The 25,751-nt window shown below is 40.5% G+C and overlaps 1 protein-coding gene across 1 annotated transcript; it reads right to left on the bottom strand.

The window, feature by feature from the left end:
* Window positions 1-519: 519 nt before the first annotated feature.
* On the bottom strand, window positions 520-24,752 carry LOC146440719 (vasoactive intestinal polypeptide receptor 1-like). Its single transcript, XM_085053933.1, has 13 exons — window positions 24,711-24,752; window positions 16,217-16,316; window positions 12,871-12,978; window positions 12,003-12,112; window positions 9,675-9,772; window positions 8,151-8,283; window positions 7,623-7,776; window positions 5,899-5,959; window positions 4,863-4,932; window positions 4,247-4,338; window positions 3,268-3,397; window positions 2,388-2,429; window positions 520-940 (listed from the first exon to the last, which is right to left on the bottom strand). The coding sequence occupies exons 1-13, from the start codon at window positions 24,747-24,749 to the stop codon at window positions 752-754; spliced, it is 1,326 nt and encodes a 441-aa protein (XP_084910059.1). The 5' UTR covers window positions 24,750-24,752; the 3' UTR covers window positions 520-751.
* Window positions 24,753-25,751: the final 999 nt, after the last annotated feature.

Here is a 25,751-nt window from a genome sequence, read left to right as displayed (position 1 = left end):
AACCAACATCTGGGCACTAAGATTAGGGCTTTGAGTCGTTCCGAGCACAAGGCAGCCCAGCTGGCACCTGGCAATGGGGTTGCTCTCATTTTTTCCTTCACACATAATCTGCCTAATATTCTGCTGCTCCATATTTTCCTTTAGACAAGAAAGGGTCTGGGATCCTCTGGCCTGATTTAATCTCTGCTCAACAGGCACCGAGGAAAAAGAAAATCAAGCAGATATTTTGTGCCACTTGTTAGTGTCACTCAAGACACTCTGAGATTCCTTTTGAAGGAGATTTCTGTTCTACGGGTAAGTGCTTGGCCAGTTCCTGTGCTTAATTTCCATTCAATTGCCTCAAGACATCTCAAACTTTGCAATCATTATGGCAAAGCTTGGCCATCAAATAACTCTTTCAGATGAACATTAGGAATGGTGCTCTGGAAAACTGGAAATTTTGGGAAATGCTAAAATATGACAAACATTCTGGGCTTGGAAGGAGTTAATGTAGGTTCTTTTGTTGTGTGCTAATTGATTCACTCTAGCTCAAAGTCTGGTTTTTCACAACAAAAAAAAGAGATTTTATGCTTCAAGAGAGAGACAACCAGGGTTGTGATATGGATCTGTACCAGATGAGAAAAACAGCTCCTGTTCAGGACAAGGAATTTACAGAAGGCTCCTGACACCATGGGAAGCCACAAAGGATCCAGCTGGCCACCTCTTAGGTGGGACATTGCAATGTCACAGCAACTTGTTCTTCCAGAGAAGCTCAGACAGTGGTGACACCATCCTGGAGCACAGAGGTTCTCCTCTTGGGGCTGATTTTGTCCAGCAGTGACAACTGAGTGACGTAGTTGACAGGGCTGGTTTCTCTGGACAAGGTCCCGTGTTTGTGGGTGAAGGTCAGGTATTCCTGGTACTGCCACTTGCACAGCTGCTTCTTCAGCTCAGTTTGGACCTACAGGAAGTTTAAAACAGAGAGAAGATTAAGACTTAATGAATATTGAAGGGAAAATATACCAAAAATTTTGCCTGAGTATTTAGCTTAGAGAAGTCAAGATTTAGCCTTAACATATTTTTTTAAGAACTTGAACTCTGCCCCTCTTCCTTTTGAAAAGAAACAGATTTAATTGCAAAAATCCAGAGGATGGTGTGCAGAAATGCATTTGGACATCAGGGCTCCTTGAAAGTCACTGACAATATTTATCATTTTGGTGGCCTCTATCCTGCCTTTGTTCTCCCTGTTAACTTCACAGACACAGAGACAGCTTCTGTGTGCAGCTTTACAGATGGGTCTGTGGATCTGCCAAGAATCTAATAAATCAGAGAGAGATTTCCTGCACCAGTTCAGCATTCCATCCAGTATTCCATCACTATCCCAACAAAATCAAGGCCCTCCAGCACTCCTCAGTTTAATCCACACAGATAACACCTTGCCTGGCAGCAGCACAGTCTCTCACATTGTCACAGAGATGTAAAACCGGAGAAACACAGAACGGGAAAATAATAATTAATTTTTATGATTCCAGGAACCATAACAGATGCACTGCCAAGTGATAATGAGTGGCCAAGCCACTCCAGGAGCAGTTGTCCCTAAGAAACATGGAAAAAAGCCAACCCAGCTTCATCTGGGGGGCACAGATCAGGCTCTGCCTGTCCCGTTTTTAACACCCACTGGATTTCTGTGCTGTGAGTTACAATATGCAAGCTATTAGAAGGCTGTTGAAGCAATTAAAAGGCTGTTGAAGTTATCAAAAGGCTGCTGGCAAGGAGTCTGTGGTACAGAAGGCAGGTGGGAAGTAGAGCATTCTGTATTAACAGTGAAGTCTTGAAAGCACTGCCTCAAAATAGCCATTAGAAATTGTTTTCCTAAGTAACATATTTTAGGAATTATTCATCATTGGGTAGGTTTAATTGCATCTCCATTTAGCCATTCCTGTGAGGGGCTGGAGTGTGTGCAGAGAAGGGCAACAAAAGGGGAAAGAGGAAAAAGAAAAGGGAAAAGAGGAAAGGGAAAAGGGAAAAAGAAAGAGAAGGGCAAAATGAAGAAAATCACTTGGAGAAAATATACCTAGAGAAAGTGAGGAGCTCTACAAGGTTTCCACTGAGACATCATCATGATAGCTATCAAACAGAAACCAGGAGAAAAGTCCCCTGACAGCAAACTCAGCAACCATTTTTAAAGAGATCATTGCTTCAAAGTTTATTTTGTGTCCTCCTGTCAGAACTGTATGAATACAAATAAAACCAACAAAGGTATCCAGGGAATAAAAAGATATGGGGATGTCATGGTTTCAGGAGCAGATCAAAGAGAAATCAGTTCTGAAAATAGGAGAAGAAATTAAAAAACAAGAGGGGACTACGAGTTGTAAAGGTTTTGATAATCTCCTGTAATTGCTACTCACCTCTGCATTTGAGAAGCAATATAGGAGAGCAACAACAAAACCCTAGAACAGTGAGGGTAGGGAGAGAAAAAACATAAGGATTTAAAATATAGAATCAATTACAGACATTAGGTTTCATTCACAGTTTGTGTAAGACAACAGAGAATGCATATTTTCCATCTTTCTGTTGGAGTTATGGCAATGTGACATTATTTATTGAGTTTTCATGACAGAATTAAATTCCTCAATGGACTGGTGACATTTTATGTATTTTATTGCCCTCCTACAGAGACAAAAAGGATTAACTTGCTGTACCCTAAAAAATTCTCTCTTGGATAAAGCATGGAAAAGAGATCATTTGCAACACATTTGAATGTGGACAAGTTGTGGTGGGGTACAGGGGAAAGGGAAAAATATCTCAGCTGTTCAGTACAAAATGTACCAAACACAGGCTCTGACCCTCTCAAATCCATGCTATTGCTCTGAATAGTGGTACAACAAAATAAATAATGTAATATTAACTTGTTTCACTACTCCTAATGGGTAAGGGCAGAGTAGGTTGTCATATACTCCAATTTATGATTCCTCTTATCATTATTACATGTGAAATAATTGTAAATCAGTTCACCTCAATCCACAGACTGGTCTTCATGGCATTCAGTCATTGTTATTCAACAAAAGTAGACATTGTGTTTCTTTTCAGTGATGATTATTAATATGAAGTCTGACTCAGAGGTTCCAAATAAAAAAGAAGCAAACAGCAGAAGAGCTCATGAAGGAGTGAGAGGCAATGTGTGTGCTGAATTTGAACACACCAATAAATCCTGCTCTAATAACCAACCTGAAGTGTGGTGCTTCAGACCAGACATCTCAGGGCTGTTCAGCATGCTGTCCACCTTACCTGAAAAGAGCCCAGCCCCAGCTCGATGTAGAGCCGAGCTTCCACCCCAGTGCTCTCCGGGAAAAACGCAAACACGATGTAGTGCACCCCAAAGAGGGGGATCAAAAGTAACGTGGATTTTGCAAGGCGCCTGGAAGGGCAAGAATTAAAGAACAATGTGCTGTTAGAAATACGGAATTGTGGCTAGCACAGGTCTTTCCCATGAGAATTCTTTCCTGTGTTTTATAAACAAAGATAAAGTTTAGATGTTATTAAAAACAGTGTCTCGAGATTTGGACAGTTCAGGCCTGGCCAGTCAGGCCTAGGGGGAGGTTTCTGACTGACCAATCTGGGTGACCTCTGAAAAGTCTATATAAGTTGGAATCAAAATGATAAAGCTCTCTTTTCATGCCACACTGAGAATCTGGGTCTTTTTCTCTGCTAGTGGCTCAACAGCAACACGGAATGAGTGACAGCAATTGTATGGTGGAACATTTTTTAATTCAGAGGGCAGCTCCAAACGGAGGCAATTGCATCCAGAGAAGTTCTGGGAAGGTTCCCTGACTGCACTCATGGGATCCCCAGTGACTGTGAAAGTGTTCATAAACAGCCAGGACGAGGTTTGGATACAGAATGTATCCTGTTATTGGGAAGAATTGGAAGCAAATTAGCTGCCTTTTTATGTGGCCATTTGTGTGGGAAGGGCTGGCAGTGAGGTGAATTCATCACCTGCCATTTAGTGTTTACACTTTCAAGCTTTTGAAGTTTCATCCTTTGTATTTTACTTTTCTCTTTGTCCCAACACATCCACCCCACCCTTCTCCCCCTGAAGAAAAAGCAAAATGTGATATTTGGGATGAAAAAGAAAGTTCCCATTGCCATTTCTTCTGGGGATTTCTCTTGCTATCAGGAGAGCAGTAGGACATTCTCTTCTCCTATCCATAAAAAATTTCTTCTAGCAGGTAGAACAGGTCAGTTTTAAAACGCCAGAAATACTTACACAAAGTGACTTGAATGGCTCCCTCCTCCCTCTTGGGATTTCAATTTATGGACTAGAATCCTGATCACATTAATAAATATAATAAAGTTAATCTGAAAAGACAAGACAAAATCTGTACATTTACTGCAAACCAGGACCTAACTTCAGTTGATGCCAATAGCTGAAAATCCCCACTTTTAGGAATTGCACTGCTATAAACCAATGTGCACCTCTTCTCAGCTCAAATCAATAGCTTTAGAAAGAATAATTATCTTTCCCACCAATATCTAGTTGTGCATACAATATGATGAAAGTTCTGTTGAATTAATGTAGAGCTACATTTTATGTCTGCTATTAATGCTTTGTATTTCTGGTCAGAACTTTGCAGATTTTACATGGAACAAAATACACAGATTTTATAAGGTCTAAAGAATGTCCCTTCATTGTTTGTGGCAGGGATTATAACAGATACAGACCTAAATAACAGACTGCTCCCTCCCTAAATTTAGGTGGTATAAATTGGTGGATAAGGGAGATTTTTTTTGGTTTTAAGTTCCAATCATACGAACCAGTTTTAAAAACACACTCAATAAAATTATCCCCACGCAGCTGCTCAAGGAAAAATGAAAATACTCACTAATACAGTTAGCAGGATGGGGCCTTTGATGATCCATAACACAACTCCATTTTCGTCATCATCCCAACATCTGAAAGAACAAACCAAGCCAGCTGTGTTATCTGTGCCCTGGGAGCTTCCCTCAACACACAAAAACACTTGTGCCACGGGAAAGGAAAGTGGGGGACACTGAGTTTTAAATACTGTTTAAATTCCCTGCTTTCTGTGTAGTCCAGTTCAAGAAAATGTAATCAGTAAGAATGACAGATTGAAAAATCAAAGCAAAGTCCAAAAATACATTTGTATTTTCAGGCTTCTTTCTTGCTCTTCTTACCAATCTCAACTTAACTTCTTCCTCAAATCTCCTGAGTTCTGAGCTGGTAGGTGTGAAATAGTAGCTTTTCCATCTGATGTGAAATTATCTGAAACCTTCAGGATAGCTTATGGCAAACAATCTTTATATCTGGCTCACATATTAAATGATTAAATAAAATAAATGGAAATAAATGGAAAGGAAAAGTGAAAGTAAATGGGAAAAGGAAAGTGTCAGGAAAAAGGGAAAGTGAAAGGAAAAATAAATGGAAGGGAAAGCAAAAATGAAATGAAATTAAAGGATAAGGGAAGGGAAAAGGGAAAGAGGAAAGGGGAAAGAGAAGAAAAAACGGAAACGAAGAAACTACTTAACAAGACAACGTTCTTCATTTGGGAAGTTCCTTTTTGAAGAGATTAGGATTCGTAATTTATGGGTGACAGAGGCAGCAATTTTCTTGAAAGACAATAATTTCAAAAACTGGGCATTAGGGGACTAAATGAAATTTCAATATGATATTTCCAGGTTTTATTACCCCATATATGGACATAAAAATCACAAGTTATAAAACTATTCTCTCACTTATGTCTGAGTTGTAAAAATTAGAGGCACAACTTTGGATCATGAGAATTCTTTTCCTTTCTTTTTTTCCTTATACATCCCCCCCCCCATCACCAGCACCCCCAAAAAACGGAACACCATAAAAAATTGGATGTTTTTGTCTTCCTCTTCCAAGCTCTGCCTTACCCAGTGTTTTGCTGATGGATTCTTGTGAGGACCCAAGCAAACATCACAGCAGTGGGAGCTCCTGGGCAAATCAACAGGAACACAATAATTGGTTTGAATATCATGGCCCAGGGAAACTTCATTCCAAGTGGGTTCACAGTGCAGCAGGTTGGATTAAAGGTCAAGTGATGGGGCAGACAGTTCTAAATAACTTTATGAAAGAATTTAATTTGCAGTTCTGGGAAAGGGAAAAAAGGACTAAAAGGGCAGAAGAATGAAATCATAAGAAAGGAAAATAGGGGATGCTGTGAAACTACATTTCCAGAAATAAATGCTAAGAATTACTTGGAGGTTTGGACAGGAACTACAAGCACTTGTAAAGCTGGAGTAACCATTTATTTAGCTGGGGCTCTTTTATCTTGTGAATTGTGGCAAACAAATACTCTTTTCACAGCAGCTGGAAGAGTTAGATTTTTGTCCTAAACACTCTACTAATCACTCTAGACCAATCAGTTGCTAAGAATTCCATGAAAAGTTAACTAAATCCAGGATCCAGTGATTTCTAGCCTCACTTTATTACTCCTTCTCCTTCTATCCTTCTACATTTATGACTGGGGATTTTTAAGAAGGCCAATAAACCAGAAATTGCTTTTGCTCTCCTTCTGTGGAATTGAATTTCCAAAGACGAAGTGACTTTCAAAGCTGCCACAAAAGGGACTCGAATCTGGAGCAGGTGACATTTTCACTGATGAATCTGTGGAAATGTAGGTAATAGCTTTCTAAGTATCATTTGAGATTTGTCCTTTCAAATGCCAGCCCTTTGCTCAAGTCCTCTAAGCTGGGACCGTGTTGAGTTCAAGCTGGCTTTTTAATTAATGAAAAGGAATATTTACCTCCATATCACCTAAGATCTGAGCTGATTACACTGATCTTCCACTGATTGCAGAAGGAGATGAGGATTACCACATTATTAATTGAGCTGTTTGCTTTCTTATCTCAAGTTTGCCATGATTAATCAAGGGCTGAGAGTCTACTTTCACACAGTCCTATTTGGAAAAGCTCCAAAAAAACTTAATTACATTAAATAAAGTCGAAAAATCTGAAGGTGAAGGATAAATTAATATTTATTCAGGATAATTTGGATTTCACTTTTAAGCTGAAAAATGTCACTGTAACTACTTTTTGGGTGCCTTTTTTTAGACTTGCCAAGGTGAGACATGGGAGAATCTGGGGGTCCCAATAAACCATTCTGAGGAGTGAAAGAAACCTTTATGTATTTCACATTCCTACTCTGAATATCAGAGACAATTTCAATTGCTGTATAGCCTCAAAAGATTCCTTAAAACCAGGAAGTCTCTGAAAACAGAAAAAAGAAATTTTGATTCCTAGGCCTGGATTTACATGATTTAAAATTAATCTGTCGAATTCTGCCAACTTAATCCCCCAAACTTCTTTAGCCAAAGGAAGAAGTAAACCTATTTCTAGGCTATTATTTAGCCATATCACAGATCCTCTTGAGGCTTGGATTAATCACCACCATGGTGTAAAAAACGGAGATAAAAAAGGCAATAAAATGGTGTGGCTGTGATGGAGCAGCTCTACATGAATGGGAACTTCCCTCAGAAAGGTGGCACCTTTGACCTTTTTCAATCTCCTTTTGAATCTCCTTTTCCCTCAAAACACGGAATTTATCCAGTTTTGCAAGCAACCAGAAAGTCTGACTGACAGAAGAAGGCAGTACTGACCCCAGCCAGTGAATATGAACCACCACACAAACTTCTTGTTGGAAACAAAGGTCAGCAGCAGCAGGGTTTGCAGGTAGATCCCTTCGATAAGGAGCCAGAAGAAATTGGCTAAAATACTGAACTGGAAGAAAGCCACAGCAGCCTTACAAGCAACCTGGAAGTGCAGAGGAAGAAAAAGGCAAAATTCACTGTTGCAATGTAATAATGAAGAAATAGCAAGATTTCGGTAGGTTTGGGGTTCAGTAATTTGAATTGACTTCAGAATTTTGAAAGGGAAATATTGTTTTTTTTCCTTATGGGTTAAATTCTTTACTGGTAGAGATTGTTAGAGCTTCATGAGAGTCAACAGACCTTAAATATCAAAGCTGGGTGCAGCCTTAGCACTCAGTCTTTGGGATTATATAATGTTGTTTGTTTTAAAATTTCAGTTTTGGCAATAGGAGAAACAGGATTAAAAGATCTCCATGTTGTCTTTAGGTAAAGAATTAAATGTTAAATCAAGGATATGAGAGAGGGGAAGTTCAGTACCGTTGACATTAGGCAGTGGTCCATAGTTTCATCTGCAAACAAAACAGCATCTTTGGTGAAAACTGCAATTGCTCTCAAGATAAAGGAGACAAACAGGTGCATGTGGATGTAATTCCGTGTACAGTGGAATTTTCTGGCATGGAAAGAGAAAATAAAAATGGTTCTTTCAGAGAAATTTTTCATGGTTTCATCAAAGTCAGGCAGGAGCACACAAGACTGCAGACACCTTGCAAAGCAATAAATGATCTGTCACTATTTGTGAGGGAGCAAGACATGAGGGAGCAGAGCAGTTGTTACCTGTTTAAGTTAAAAAAACTCCAGCATCACTGTCCTTGAATCACCACACATTTAAAGGAGATGCCAGAAACAGAGAGTAACTGGGATTCTTGGGATGGATTGTGATAATGCCTTTTAATGATTTTAAATAAGGTTTTTTGTTGAACAAGGTTGCAAGAGGCTTTTCAGCCCCCTCTGGTGAAAGGGAGGAGTGAATTGGTGTCAGTCACAGGTTATGGGATGGCTGCCAGAGCAGTTGCCCTAAACTGCATTGATTTGGTGAGGGGCAGCTGAGGGAGCTGGGAAAGGAGCTCAGCCTGGAGCAAAGGAGGCTCAGGGGACCTTGTGACTCTGCACAGCTGACAGGAGGGGACAGGTGGATGGAGCTGGGCTCTTCCCCCAGGGAACAAGGACAGGGCAAGAGGAAAAGGCCCCAGGTTGTGCCAGCAGAGGTTTACATTGGATACTAAGGAAAATTTCCTTATGGAAAGGATTGTCAAGCAATTGCACCGCTGCCCAGGGAAGTGGTGGAGTCACCATCCCTGTGGGGATTTAAAATACACAGAGATGTGGTGTTTGGGTTTGTGGGTGAGGGATGGACTTGGCACTGCTGGGTTAATGGTTGGACTTGAGGATCTTAAATACATTTTCCAGCCCAAACATTTCTGTGACTCCCTTTCCCTAGTCTGCCCTGTGCACATTTTACCTTGAGATGAAGGAATTCCAGGGTTTGGACACATCAGCCTCGTGCTCCAGGGTCTGTCTGTAAGACCACAACCTCTGAGACTGCTCTGTGCTCTGCCAACCAAACCCCAGATCCACTTCCTAAATCCAACATCATCCAAAAAGACATTTAAATGTGTTGAATTCTCTTTCTATAGCCCTCAGTTATGGAAGCAATGGCCTCTCACAGAGGGAATGGACAGTTTAGGAACTTTCGGATCAAGGGCATGAGACACTTTGTACAGAGTCTGTCCTGCCAGGCACTGGAGGACTAATTATAATTAATAATTATATAAGGTCAGAGCATTTCCATTTATGGGGTCATTAAATCAGACTGCCCAGTTTGATTGTTTTAACCTCTGAAGGGAAAGGCTGCAGAATGAGAAGAGAAGGACCCATGGCCATTATGTCTTAGAATGATTAGAAAATAACCGTAAAAAATCCCACAAAACAAAACCACAGAGGATCTGGGAGAAATTAGGATGAGACTTGAGACGTCCTGGAAAAGAGCCCATTTCTATTTACCTGAAGGCAGCAAAGACAATTAGAGCAGTGATGAGCGAAGTCACGGATGCTGCATAGCCAGCGGTGTAGACACGCCAAAATGCAGAATAATAGGATTTCTGCAGGAAAAAGACACACAGCCCAGTCTGTAGGATACATCCTGGGGTGCTCATTCCACTGGGATACATTTCCCCCACTGGTCAGTCCCACCATTTCTGTGCTGTTTGCATGCTCAAGATCTGCCTCAGGATTTCCCCTCCACCACTAAAAATTGTTTCCCTTTGAATCCTACTTGACCCTCCACAGGAGACATTTTTCACATCCTCCAGGCTCTCCTGACCCCTTTGAGCATGTTCAACATGAAAATATTAACTGTGATAAGTAGTAACTACCTTTCCTCATGTCAATACATAAAAACTCTGAACCATTCTGGTGGGTGATTGGTGAATCTGTCACTTTAGACCTGGGCCAGATTCAATAGTTATTGATTTTCATTAACAGCTACAGCTGAAAGAGAAATAAAATTCTGAATTTGCACATGAGGAAGCTGAAACATCGAGAAACAGATACATCATGTTGTGGAGATAAGTTAGACCAAGAAAATCACTTCACAGTCCTTAATTCTCTGGACAAACAGTTCATTCCTTGCTGTAGCACTATAAATTCTTTATATTTCATTTGTCTTCAGTTAAGACCCATATCCTAAGAAATCTTAATCCTATGTCTTAAGGAAAATAAAGCTTGTCTACTTGGCTTTAACTATGCAAATTTTATTCTGATTCACTAAAAGATCACCTAATTATTTAAAATCCTGAGAAATTAAATTCTCTAAACCCGGGTAAATTTCCTCCTCATAAACCCAGTGGACACTTTATTCTCTAATTGATCCCAAATCTGTTTATCCAAAAGGCTGCAATTCTAGGTTGAGGCAACAGATCAGGAATTTTAAGTAGATCCATAAATAGATCTTGTAACCCTGCCATGGAATCATCCTGGTGTCTCTGAAATAGCCCTGATCTTTCATACAGTATTTTCAAAACACAGATGAAAATCAGAAAACAGATTCTTCAATTGAATAATGGACTATTTTGGCTCATTCTTCTGTTTTTGTAGGATGGATTAAAAAACACCACTTTATAAAGAAGACATCATAAGTGCTCACTGCACATACAAGATAAGCAAGTGGTTCTCTTAGGATACAACTGGGATTTTTACTCACTTTCCTCTGTTTGCAGTGCAGCAGAGATTGCTGATCTTATCTTCCTTTTGTGGTCAAACCTTGTGGATTGAATGGAATGAGAGACTAAACACAGCCAGAGCACAGCCAGCAGCTCTGTACTGAAATCTGCTATCATGTTAGAATACAAATATAGTTCCCTGCTTGATTTTAGCCTAGACCAGCCAGAAATTATTCCTGGCTTAGCATAATTCATGGACTGCTTGGAGAAAGCCAGCTGGAGAGTGGGTTTAGCCCTGTGGGAGAATCCCATAGGGGCTGGAGAACTGTGCTCCAGAATACACATCCTTTTATAAATCTTACATCCCTTCTGAACTGTTCACATCATTTCCAGCAGGTTTTAAAGTCTTTATTTCAGCTTTTCAAGCGTTTATCTTTCTAGCCTCCGCAAAGTGCAAAGTTTCTTATTATTCTTATTATTTATAGGTGGTGGATCAAGCTCCAGGTATGAACTCCAGTATGATGAGAAGGAATCTGGAAATTTAAATCATATCAGGACATGGATGTGACAGAAATGCTGCTGGAGCTTAACTGAGTACCAATGATGATTATCAGACAGGAAATATATTCACTTCCTACTCCACTGAACACCTGAGATAAAGTGTGGAAATAGTCAATGGCATATAAATGTTCCCCCCTAAGGATGTGTGTTGACCACTGGGCTATGAAGTTAAGAAATATCTTTCTGTGACTCAAAGAAAATCTGGGAAAAATAATCAATAGGGGGGAATCCAAAGGAATTTTGCCTGGAAAAAATCCCTGAGGACAGATGGGGAGGGATTCCCTGGCAAAAGGGTGCATGATGAGGATTCACATCACCTCTGTCAGAGAGCCAAAGTCTTTGTTAGGTTGGGCAAGTGAACTAATCATGAGTTTATTCATTAATACCAAGAAGAGGCATTTGGGTGGAGAGGAAAGTGCCAACTGCTGCTCACCCTTTTATGTTAATAAGCTAAGTCGTTAAACAATCTCTTAATACACCTAAAAGTTTTGAGTTCAGCATTGAAAATGGGTGATTACTGGGTTCTGACCGGACTCAGATGTGTGCAGCATCCAGCTGCTCAGGAAAGGGTGCTCTGGAGATGTTTGACAGCAGGAAATCCAACACCCACCTGATCCTCAGGTCCTTTACTGGAGCCTTCATCAAACCCACAGGCAATGCTGTATGGAGGGAATGGCTCTGACCAATATTCCTCCTGGGTACAGTTCCTCTGAAGGAAACCTTCAAAGGGAAAGTACAGAAGAGAATTAATTACAGGAGGGTGGAGCTGCTGTTCTGTAAGTTTTGATGAGCAACACAATTTCTTATTCCCACTTTGCTTCCTAAGCTGGGGACTTAGAGGTTGAGTCATGTTCAGCAAGATTAGCTGTAGAGTTACAACATTCTATATATCTATCCTTTGGAAAACTGAGGAAGATATTCCCAATCATTTCAAGATGCAGTGGGACTTGTGCATTTCATCTGGGAAATCAACTCTGCAATTTCAATTCTTCCGTAAGACCAAATTATGCACTTAAGGAGACCAAATTGTGCATTTACATCATATCTGGGGACTGTGGGCAAAGCCCTGAGCTGCCTGCTCCAGACTGGAAGCTCCACACAAGTTTTGATCTTGGTCTGGCTGGAGGATTGGACTGGATGACCTCAGGAGGTGCTTTCTAATATTAATTATTGTGCAATTGTATAAATCAGTGGTTCTACAGCATATTCCTTTATCAATTTAGCAACATGGTGCAGCTGTCCATCATTTTTAGAGAGGTGAAACAATTCAGTGCAGCATAACACAAAATAAAGAGTGACAATACTGACCCTGAGCCAAGATGTGTGTTTGGATAATTACTGAATGCTGACTGACATAAGAGCATTGTTAACCAGAAAAATATGAAGGAATATGAAGGAATCCTCAACTACTACAATTCATTTCAAATTATAATATTTTTAATAAATTAAGGATAAAAAGAATAGGAAAAAATTCTTGCCCTGTGTACTTGTGAATTCTTCAAAAAATCGTGGACAGGGAATTTTAACCACTTCCCCAAAAGTGGCTCTGGGCCAGCAGGTTAAACCATCCCAATCTCTGGCACATCCTGTAAAAAAAAAAAAAAAAAGTGCCTCTAAATAAAAATAAAGAGAACATCACCCATTTGATCTCCCATAATGAGATTGTCTGTGGCTTTCCTGCTCATTCACATGCAAGAGCCACAGCAGCTCTGCAAATGAAGGAGTGGAATGTTTTCCTTTTCTCCTTGAGTGCATCCTTGCTGCCACTTGGTATTCCAGCTGGACTTTCCCCCTCCTTATCCCATGAAAGTACCTGAAATTCAAGCAGACACAATCTGAAAGTCAAATCAACTGGAGCTCTTTTCTATTGTCAAAACAAAAGCCACCAAAACAAAAATATTGAATAAGGATTAGCACTTGAGATTTCTCATTACTCCCTCCTCATTACTTGAGGTTACTCATTACAGAGTCTAACAGAAAAACATGAGACTTAAAATTCAGCCTTAACCTCTTTAGTTCATGCTTTAAAATCTACCAATTTCCCCTGGCTTAAAGGAAATAAGGGCTGAAGCACCAGTTCTAGGCAATCAATGGCATTTTTGCAATGGAATTCCTAAGGAATTAAATTCATCCCAAACTAGGAGAACATCTCTCAGCATGATAAAAAATGAGCATCACTGGGAAAGGCTGGAATTCATGAGGTTCCCTAAAGCAGAGACTGCTGGCTGATGACACAGGCTGTGCTGCTGGCTCTGAGTGGGGTTTTCAAACCTAAAAAAGGGTTTTCAGGAGTTTCAGTGAATCACAGCTTTGTCACAGCTGCATCACACTGAGACCTCAGGCTGTTGGGTATGGGGGCAGCACAGAAACATTGCCAGCATGTAAATGTGCCTGAAACAATAAAAAAAAAACCATCATGCTGTAACCAAAACTAGCCTCCAGGCAGTCATAAGGTGGATGCAGAGCAGAGGTTTGGTTTGGGAGGTGGTTTTGTATTTCATTATTATTTTCTGCAGCCTCTGTGATGGATGACAAGGTGAAACTGAAGCTGTCCAGAGATCAAATGTGGGAGCAATACTTGCCTGTAGCTGAGCAAAGTTACTCTCTGGCTTTCAACAGGATAGTCCTGAGAATCTGCCACTGCATTATCCTCACATCACCCTCAGGAGCATGAAATTCCCAACATAACCAATTTTCCAGGGAAAATAGAGACCCTGATTCATTCACTGTAATTTTAATTGCCTAAAATATGTCAAATAATCTCAACTACATTCCCTTTGTGATCAGTGGAAAAAGACAGTGACTTCCAGTGCTGATTCATCCCAAATATTGGTGGCTTCTTCCCGAGGACAGGATGAATCACACCCTGCACATACCTGGCTCTCACTGCTGATTACAGCCCAAGCTAGGCTGCTAATTGTCAAATTAAAACTAGGTAAGATCAGTCCCACTTAGACATGCACACTTAGCAGCTGAATTGGTCCTTCTTGGAGAGACTGGAGAAGATTTGAGGAGCTGGGTCCAAAGATCTATTTTATTTGGCAGTGAGGAGTTGAAAAATCATATTTGTGTGACCTTGTGCAGGAATGGAACCTGCATGTTTTAGATTTGGTTTTGTTTCCAGTGACTTCTGCAGTTTATATCAAAGAAATTCCTGAGTGCAGAGGCTGAAAGGGAATTTTTCATGCCAGGGTTTTCAGGAGACTGGTGATGTCCAAATCACCTGAGATTCTGTAAAGACAACTGCAGTTTTATCTATGAATGTTGACACCATAAATATTTAAATCTTGTTCAGTAATCCAGGATCTTTAGACCATGGAGGGGAAAAAACAAAAAGTGGGGTTTAGAACTTGATTCATTTTACACATCTGCTCCAAAATGAGAGGAATTGCACCCTGGGCTCTGCTGGTGACACTCACTGGACACTGCTGTGTACAAGAAGAATAATGTGGAAATATTTTACATTAAAAACAGCAACACAGACTGATTCTGTGCTCTGTAACTGCTGAGCAGTAACTCTACAATTTGGGATTCCTCAGTTTGACTTGTTGAGCTCCTGAAAACTGAAACACAAGCTGTGGACTTTTACCTGTCTTAGTCTAGTTTTATCCTCCAGAGGAAATATTTGGGAAAAATTTCCTTATCTAATGTTTAATTATATTTTATTATATTAAAATATATTGGAAAAGGCTGTAAATACCAGAACAGACTTTCATTAAAGTCTTTCCATATCTAGAAAAAAAAAAAAAGGTGGAAATGGGAGCTTTGAGAAGCTCAGAGTGGACAAGGTTAAAGATTTTTAAATAGTTTAACAGAACTCTCAGGGATTTTTGTTTCCCTATGTAACCTTTGCTACACAGAGGATTCCAAAATCATGTAATTATTTTTGTGTTAAGGAGGAAGCTACTTGGAATGACATCCTGTAATGCATGTAAGAAACTAAATTCCTGATTTATTCTATAATAATTTTGGATGGGTTACTGTGTGTTCCAAGTGCAAAATGTGTCCAAGAGGTATTTTGGACTTCATAAAAGTGTGTGTGAGGGAAAACCACTAAAACAGAGTAGGAAACTAGAAGAGGAATATGAAACATTAGTGTTTGGAAATACAAAGGAGATATTCTAGGGTTAGACTCTGATTTTCAACAGGCTGCTAAAGGCAGAATTCCAAGTGGTTTCAATAATTCTATCCCAACCAAATGCATGAGGCACCTTTGTCTCGTAATTCCTCTGCAGAAAATAAGCATCTTAAAATTCATGGAACTGAAAAATCTCACTGAGGTGGATTCAAATTTTCTAAGCAAAGTTGACCAGAAAAAAAAAATAAAAAAAGACTGAATTTTTGAAAGAATTTGAACATTTTGAAATTTCACGTTGAGTTATTTCTAAGCTGATTTCCACAATGACAAAACACCAGGAGTCAACACCCTACAGAGCATTCTAAATATATTTTACAGGTTCTGTTACACATTCATTTCAGTTTTCAAAAATTATATCTGAAAATGTAATAGACTCCTAAACACTACCACAATAAATCTTTCCAAGCAAAGAAATAATGTCTAAAACTGTAAAAATTTAATATTTTTAAGAACATGAGATGGTTTGGGTTGTTGTTTTTTTTGGTTTGTTTGTTTTTGTTGTTGTGTTTTCCCCTCAAGAACATTTTCACCAGATTGAAATGATTCCCAACACGCTATAATCTCAACAGGGTCTTCAGTGCCTTCTGTGGGAGTTTCTTTGAATTTTGGATGTAAACAAAGAACAAATCAAACACTCCAGTAATGTGAGACATCCCAAGGCAGGGAATGACCATCAGCACCATTACCTGTAAGCTCAGGTGAAGCAGATTCGTTGTGTTCCAAGCACAGAGCCTCGTCTTTGACCACCTGGTGGAATATTTTGCATTCTGGATGGATTCCTGTCACCTTGGGGAGAGAAAGACAAAAAAAACCCCAAGAAATTCTGTGATTATCAGAATGAGAAAAGCCAGTTTGTACCTTGTGGTCTACAGTTTGAAGTCTAAGAAAGTGAAAACTGCATCTAAAGTTGTTTTTCTTTTTTCCCAAACAGAACATGTAAATAGCAGGAGGAATCTGTGATCCCAAATAATTATTAATTTTAATATATTTCTGGGTGCACATATCATATGGGTTCTTTAGTGTACCATGAAGCACCACTTCTCCAATCTGGACATTTTTACCCCTTTTTCCTTTGCACTTATGTTTTCCACAAAACTGAAATGAAGTTCACAGGTTTTGCATCTCCACATACTTGTCCATTGGCCAAAATTGGATTAATCCATCAGAATGGATGGGAATATTCACTTCAAGTCCTCCAAACATACATGATGCAGTTTGACCACAGAAATATTTCTTCTCCATAAAACAAATAAAAATAAATAAAATTATTTAAAGAATGGTTGTCTTGGCCACGGTTTAATCTGAAGGATTTCAAAATTTAATGAATGTATTACCTGAGGATGTGCACACAGCTTGGGCAGAGGTGGTGCTTCCATTTTAACAGATGAAGAAATGACGAAAAATTTATTGACTTGTTTTGGAAGCTTAAGGAATTTATTTCTCTCACAGATTAAGGTACATTTAAACAGTTAAATGGATTTCTAGACAGCAGTTGTTGAATAAGGTCTAAATTCATCCACTCAGGTACAGATATTTAGGCTCATTTATATGGTGACATGCATTTTTCTTGACCTTCTCCCACTCCAGACTTCCATATCCCCTGTAGTCCTCACCCCCTGTGATTGTGAAAATGTTCTTAACAAACCACACAATCCCAAAATTATTTCCTCTGCAAAGGCAAATAAATTCTGAGAAAGAAACTACAATATCAGCATCTACTTGTGATTTGTTATCTCAGCTTCTTTTGCAGCCCTGGGGAATTTAAAGGATGCCTCAGTCACCCAGAGATGGTTGGAGATGTTTGGGATTTCTGAAAGTATCTCAGTTTTCTCGTGTAGACTCTGCATTAGTTTTTTTCAGCCCCATTTAGAAGTCTCAAATGCATTATTTGAAGTTTCAAATGCATTATTTGATGTCTGAAATGCATTATTTGACGTCTCAAATGCATTATTTGATGTCTGAAATGCATCATTTGGTGTCTCAAATGCTTCTGCACACCCAGTTTTAGGAAACTGAATTAAACTCAGATCCAACTGAGTAAAGAAAGCAACTGAACTGCATGCAGAGAACTGGATACAAAATTCAGATTCTGGACCAAAATCTCTTTTGGGATATTGGGATCTTCAAGATATAGGGAGTCTTATATGGAATGGAACAGAGACTTTGCTTCTTTCTAACCTTTGCTATTCAAGACAAAGCCAGGAGCTCAGTTAGTGGTGATTTTAATGGAAAATCATGGATTGAAGAATTTCCAAGATGTTTTTGAGGAAGATTGCAGGCAGTTTTAACCTCTAATGACTTTGAAAAGTCAGTGCAGATGTAAACATCACTTCTATATTGCCTTTTCCATCTCAGAAAAATGATTTATTTGCCTTCAAAATGTTTTCCATGAGAAAACAAACCAGGACTTGTTTTAGCCTCCACAGAAACTTTTCTGGAAGTTAGGCAGACTATTCCATCTTAGCAATAATATCTGCTGAGGGGCAAAAATTAGAAGACAATTTTATCTTTTCAAAACCTTTAAAAATTCTGCCTACATTTGGGTTTTTAAGTAGCATAGACAGGCTTGTTTTAATGATGAGGCCCCAGAGATGGTTCATACATGCTAATATTGGAACAAAAAGAAGATTAAGGGCACTGTTTGAAAAGAAAAGTTAAGACATGGTGCTTTTTTCATGTATTATATTACTCCAGTGGGTAATTCAGAATACATTTTATAAATCAGCATGAGTGACTCTTAAAATAGTACATTTGTTCTTCAACTAGAGTAACTCAATTCTGAAAGGAAGTTTTTCAGGTATTAATAGGATCCCTGCTCATCACTTTCCATTTAAACAGACATTTCACTTTGCAATTTGCCTACACAACAAATGGATTATCTGAGCAGAAGCAACAAAATAATTGCTTCATAAATCTCTCACTCTTTCAGTTCATAAAGATGGATTCAGCTGGGCAGGGAAAAAAAGCCATCCCTCTACTTTCTGGAATTCCTGGATTTTCTTACAGCTGATAAACTTTGCATTTGGAATATTCTTAGGCTTAATGTTTAAAAGTCATGACAATTTGAGATGATGCTCTGCCATCTGCACTGAGTCCTCTGCTAAAAGTCTTGAAAGCAACAGCCACTCATAACCCAAAATGGAAAAAAAACATGACATTTGAAATGTCTCAGGAAAAAAGCATTGAGGAGAGATGGGTTAAATTAACTCCCAGTTAACTCCCAGTTAAATTAACTCATGGTTTGGTTGCTTCTGGGTTCCTGGATTTGGGGTGGGCAGGGCTACAGCCTCAGGAATTCAGAATTTTTATCATAGGTCAACTCATAGATTAAATATCAATGACATTTCAGTGTCTGAAAATCAACAAGTTCTGTTTCAGATGTAACCTACAGAATATCCCATGAAAAGCCAAAACAGGCTGGTGTTGCTAATTCATAATTATGCAGCCTTACTGAAAGTAATCCTACTGTTGGACAGAAGAAAAAAGAAAAAATGACACATATACAAGAAATTCAGAGTAGTGATGATGCTTCAATTTGTTGGTTTTCCTTGGGCTTTAAGAAAAATAAAGACATTAAACCATTGTATAGTTAAAGAAAAGCCTTGTGGGCACAACATTACTCGTGACGTGTTGTCTGTGGCTTGTTTATTTTCTCTTATTAGCCTCACAATGCCTTGAGTGAAAAGTTTTTGCTCTAATCTGCCTCCAAGGGCTGGGTGATGGGGCTTTCTAGAAAGCAGGAGCTCTGTATTTGGTGAAGGGACATATTATGGCAATCTGGGAGGTGTCTGCTGAAAAGATGATTTTTTTTGTAGGAAAATATTAGCTCCTGCTCACCATAAAAAAGGAAAATTTAGGAACCAGAACAGAGCAGAGCTTTTGGAGGCAGACATGTCCAGTCTGCCACAGTAAGAAGTGTAAGAGGCTGATTTAAAATGCTATTTCTTGGATCAATATTTCCCAGCATCTTGGCAGTTACCTGGCTTGACCCTCACTGAAAATCACCGTGGGGTTCCTTCACTGCAAGATTTTTAGATATAAAACTTGAGAGGTTTCATGCAGCGTTGTGGACAATCCTCAGGGAATTGAGCTTTGCATTCCCAAACATCATAACACGAAGATCTTTTTACTGGATTGAACATTATGAACCAAATTGAGTCAAAATTCACAGGGGTATTCTGACTCCTGGTCCTTACCACTAAAACAATCTTGCCTGGAACACAGTGAACACTAGAAAATTACCCATGACAGCCACGAGCATGCTAAAAACCTGAAGCTGTTTACAGAGCCAGATTTCAGGCTTGCACTTCCTATTACACTTCATTTTCTTCACATCTGTAAGGTTATTGCACTGAAACCTCAAGTGGCTTATTCACTGAGACCAAGTATAACATCATTTTCTATTTCCTCTGTTCCGTGGTAGTTTATTTACTTCCCCAAATCCTCGCAGAAAAATCAAAGTAATGACACTCTGGGCTTTGATTTACTTATGTAGGACAACAAGAGATTTAGCAAGCCCTGGGAGGAGCTTTTCTAGCAACATCCTCATGCCATGCTTAGTGCAATTGAATTAAAAGCACTCTTCCCTGAGAGTCCATCCAAAAATGGGACCCCCTAAGCTGCTGTGGGGGTAGAAAAACTATAATTTAGATGTCACACAGGAGACAGACCTTCACTCATTAAGAAGTCCATTAGCACACTTGGGGGAAAGCAGGGACGTTTTCTATGCTCTCTGAAAACAAGGGAAGTGCTTCAAAGCTGGGCACTGAATATATTATTCACCTTCGAAAAAGCAATTCCACAGGATCAAAGAGCCAGCAGTGCCACTCAGTCTTTTTGGAAATTAATCAAAGCTCGAAGAATTGGCTGAACTCATTGACAAGATGAGAGGGTTTCAGGAACTTGAAGGCTCTTTCCAGTGCTCTGTTTTAGCTCCCAGTGCCCTGCAATCCTAAAGCCTCACAAATAGGTTTTGCGTCAAGTCCATAAATCATTGACTGAAAATATTCATCACTGTTCTTTCTCCGTCTGCACTGCTTGCATTCCCATCTCAGATATGCTCTGAAATCAATCCTGTTCTCCCAATTCCCACTGTCTGTGCTTCCCCAGTTCTCCTGATATGACTCTGATTCCTGAATACTTGATTTGTCCCTCACACATAGTTGTCTCACACCGAGTCCCACCTTGGAGGATTAAAACTCACCTGGAATTTTAGAATACAGAAAAGCACAGCAAAGACAATTCCTGCATCCCCATTGAAGGGTGGAATGAAATGGTCTGTTAGTCCTGAAAATTGGCCAGGGATGCCAAAGGCACAGAGCAGGAGAATCAGGATAAGCTCTGAAATGCACATGTTTCTTCAAGTGAAAGGTTTATAGGAGGAGGAGTCATGGAAAAAAGGAAAAGGTTGAAGACTGGTTGAATAACTGACAAAGAAATCCTCAGCTTTTTCATGAACTACCCACTCTGTCAAAAGTATCTCATCAAAACCTTCCATCTGCTTAACTCCTTCCCAAAAAGCCAAATGATAATCAAAAAGCCTTGAGACTGGGGAGCACAGGACATTGAAATGGATTTTCACATGTGCTTTGGAGGCATCTGGGGCCAACCCCGAGCTCCATGAGCTCCTATCCATTCCATAGCTCCATTCCCAGTCACTGCAGTAAAAACCTTCCTGTCCAACCCTTGGCCAAAAGCAATTCTGGGATAGTTATAATGCAATCTGTGTAGTATTGTGTTCTGTCAGAAAATGAAAAGAAACGCTTAAAAATAAATATTTCTTAGGCAGTAAAAAAGTCAGCTCCAATTTTACAAGCTTCATTACACTTGTAAGAATAGGTGAGCATCCATCTAAGTTGTTTCCACCATCCCCAAGCCATGTTTAGGACTCTGGACTTGGACTAAAAGCCATGAGGTCACTGCTCAGCTTCCAGCTCTGACACAATTCTGATCCCAGAATCTTCCAACCCCAAAGCTAAAGCCTCTTTTCCAATCTTTCTCTTTAGTCAGTTAAATGGATTATTCCAGGAGTCTTTTTGGCTGAAAATGACTACCTAGAGGATATTTTCCGTGTTTGTTTTCTCTCTCTAACTCTATTACCTATGGAAGAAGAGAAGCTGAGACACTGATTGCCTCACAGTCATTGAGAGGAATATATTTTCAATATTGTTTCCAAGACATTGGAGCAATGCTTGAAAGGTCCTCTGTGGATTGGACTGTATTTATATGACTGTGTTTAACTGCATGACCTTACACAGAACAGCACTTGCTATACATATTTATCCATGTTGATCATTGTATTTATTCACTCGTAGGCATTCTTTATGAGACAACACAGCCATATTAATTTATATTGTTTATAATCCCTGTGTAATTAGTATTACCTTGAGAAAAATTAATTTATCAGCTCTATGCTAAATTGGGTTGAGCATTTAATTATTACTGACGCTTGAATAACAGAGCACTAATAACTGAGGATCCTCAATTTCTGCTGTTACAAATAGTCCTGTAAATTAAACAGAAATTTCTCCCTTTCTGTATAATTTTTTTGCCTACAGGTGGGATTCATGTCACCTAATCCCCAAGTCCTGAAACCTGGAAGTCAAAGTCCATCATTAAATTCACTCAGTCGATCTGTATTCTTGGAGTGTTTCCATCTCTTCCCAGTAATACTGAGGGAGGCTCAATGAGTAGCTCTAGACCAGATTCCTAATTTTAGACAGTTAATTTGAGATGATTAATCTAAATTCCCCCATCAAGCCTCCCTTAATGATCAGTGAAGGCAGACAGGCAGTTCCAGGGAAGGATTCCTCCCACCTCCCTCAGACACCTGTATGAGGACAGTGACTGCCTGTCTCCCTCCATTCATTCCCTCCAGGCTAAAGAAACACCCAAATAGAGATTATTCCACACATCCAGCTCCCTGTGGAGAGGAACTGAAGGTCTGCAGGGACCAGGTTGGTGGAAGCAACATGATTTAGCCAATATTAGCTAAACACAGAGATTTAGTCAGCCAGCTTTGTTTTCAGGAGCTCAGCCTCTTGCCCTGGGTTTGGATCTCTGTTCCATTTCCATGAGGAATGTTTGGCTGAAGGGAATGTAAAGCTCACTGACAGCCCATCTGTGATGCTGTTCTCACCTCCATTCATTAGATCCCACTGAAGCCCTTCCCAGAAATGGGAAATGCAGGTGTTTGGGAAGAAAGCAGTTTAGCACAGCAGGGAGAGCAGTGAATGCAGAGTCTTTTCTATTCCCTGTCCTCTGCTTCCTGAGACTCTGAACTCTTTAAGACAGGAAAAGTCATTTTTAGGCATCTCAGCCTCCGCTGTTCTCTGTTCCTTGTCACTTACCAGTGAATGGCAATTTTTTTTCATGTCAAGGACCAAAGTATATCCTGCAACATCCCTGTGGAGCTGACAGGAGGTAACAGCACTCAGTTCCACAGGGCAAGTTTTCAGGATTAACCCTCTGGTTTATTTCCATATCTGAATAATGACTTATTTACAGAATCCATACAGCAATTATTTCTCTGCTCTGACATAATCCTTCGAAATAGAAAAGGATTATTTCCTCACTACATCCTAAGGGTCTCAGACCTTCCCTGACTGTTTAACTGAGCATGCAAAGAGACCTGGATTGAGACACAAACCCCACTGACATTCAGAGCACTGAATATGATCAGACATGTAGTTGGTATTCACATTTGAGCAACAGTTTGAGGCCAAACGCTGTGTAGATCATGCAATTCATAGAATTTCTTTGATTATGGGCACAGCCTGCTGCAATATGCTGCGATATTAAAATGATGCATGGCAGCCCACAGATGTGTATCATACATCACTTTGGATCTGCTGGCAGCTGCAAGAATAAGTTGTGCCTCTATGAGGTGTAAAAAAGCTGGTCCAGATGGGAAAATCAGTTTACCTGTGGCAGTCTAACCCTTTAGGCTGACTGCTTTTGCCTAAAAGAACAGAATTACACATGATAATAACTATACTGGTGAGGTTGGCATAGCAAGGACCTACATCCCACCCCTTGTATATAAATCTGTGCAAATGCAGAGAAAACTGCAAGATTCAGAGGTTGTGCAGGGGTGAAAATTTGCATCCCATCTTTCACCTTTCAAAAATGAAAGGTCAAGACCTAAATGTAACCATTTAGGCTCTCACAATTCAATGTCAACAGGGGAAAGCAGGCCCTGGAGAAGAATTCACTCCATCTGGCTTCCTCAGGATGAGATGGAAGATTCCAAGGGAAGGTGACTCTGTCCCTCTTGGCTCCAGCAGGAGCCTGAACCTCAGCCCACGCTGAACATCTCACTGTGAGATGACTAAAGTTTGAATTAACGAGTCCCTGGTAATCACACCCTGAGGAAGAGCTCCAAACACTTCCCCGAGGCTGAGGATTGAGGGCAAAGAAGAGAAATGACAGTGCTTGCACTTGCAGTGGTTTTTCTAAGCAGCCCAGGCAATGCCAGCAGTGGAGTGTGGGGATCAGGGAGGGATGGATGTGCCTGGATTGTGCCTGGATTGTGTCTGGATTGTGTCCCTGTGCTCATCTATCCTCCCTGATGTCCACAGGCACAGCCTCACCTGCTGCCCTCAGTGCACAGCAGACACGAGGCAGTTCATGCTCCTGCTGGGTGATGTCAAAACCTTCAGCACTGAAAACATCCCTGCCTTCTCAAAGAGGGAAAAGTCCTCTATCCATCAGGAGGAACTATTCCTTTTCAGTTGCCCTCCCTCTTCTGCCAAGTTGTCTTTCTCAGGAAGCTGGGACAGCACCCTGTCCCCTTCTGTCCCTCCAAAGCCCTGCCACAGCCGTTCTGATTTAGGGATGCTCTCCTGTCCTTTGGAAAGTGCAATTCTGATGAATGGAAATGAAAAGACATTTATTAACAGCATCTTGAGGCTGGAAAATTTCAATGAAAGCAGCTAGATCAAAACACTAACTCAGGGATATTTTTTCCTTTCCTCCCCTCTAACACCTCTGTGTCATTTCACATTTTTTAATCCTTTCCTTATTTTTTTTTTTCTTTCTGCCTGCTCCCCGTTAGGGGAAAAGTTCCCCAGCTTCTGCAGACTTTCCCCCACCCCGTGTGCAGCGGGGCAGCTGGAAAGCCATCCAGCTGTGGATCCAGCTGTGCTGTCCCCCCGCCCTGTGTCCCCCCGCGGCACTCACCGGCGGCAGCAGCAGCAGCATCCAACACAAAGTTCGCATCCTCCGCAGCCGCCGCGGCTCCTGCGCTGCCTGAGCTGTTGTGATGCTGCCAAAAGCCGAGGCTCTGCCCGCCCCCACCTGCCCAAGACCCGCCCCGAGAGCCGCCAGCCCCCCCGGCAGACCCCTGGCATCCCGGGAGATGGGAAGAGATACTCCAGGATCCCCCCGGGATGCTGGGTTCACCTCCCCGGAGCTGTGGTCTGCAGGACAGGGAGCTGGAACACCAGTGTGGGCTTTGGGATGGTTGTGTGTTGCCTTTTTTTAGTTTAGAAATGAAATTCGAGGTGATTTTAGGGTAGGAGGTAACAGAAAGGTGGGGTTTTGTTGGAGTTCCAGGGGCAGTTAGGGAAGAATATCTATAAAAGCTTCACCCTGCAGGGGTGAATACAACTTAAAAGGTTTTAGGAAGTTAGCATAATTGATAAAAAGCACTAATTAGGAGGAAAATGTGATGCAATTTTCTTCAGGTCAACCCTCTTTTATGGATTTCCTACTCTAGGTATTAGTTGTAATTGTGGATGAAATTGTGTCTTGAAGACTCAGTTTTTAATCTTGGTTCCCAGGAAGAACCAGGATAGGAGAGGAACCTTGTGCCCCCCAGGGCTTGGAGCTCTGGGATGTGTTTGGTCTTCCTAGCTGGGGAAAAGGGTCAGGAAAAGTATTGGGAAGGTTACAAATATATATAAAAAAAAAAAAAAAAAGGCAAAAATCATCCAGCATCATGGAAAGCAGAAATTTTCTGTGCAAGAGGAGAGGCTGTGCTCATCTCCTCTGCTGGTGGGTCATGAGCGTGGCTGCAGGTTTTCCAGGGATCTGGGGTTTGGGGGGTCTGACAGCTTGGGATTCTCTTTGGGGATCTAAGATATGGAGGTTCTGGGGTTTGGCCCTTCCTCTCAAGTGGAAAATTTTGTGCAATGACAGAATTTCCTCCACAACTTGCATAAAGTCTTTTTGGCCCTTGTGTTACAGAGATGTCTTGAACTCAGGTTTATTTCTTGCTGC

This window comes from Lichenostomus cassidix, chromosome 2 (assembly GCF_008360975.1).
Source record: "Lichenostomus cassidix isolate B80296 chromosome 2, HeHo_3.0, whole genome shotgun sequence".
Taxonomy (NCBI): domain Eukaryota; kingdom Metazoa; phylum Chordata; class Aves; order Passeriformes; family Meliphagidae; genus Lichenostomus; species Lichenostomus cassidix.
This window is presented reverse-complemented; position numbering and strand designations above follow the sequence as displayed.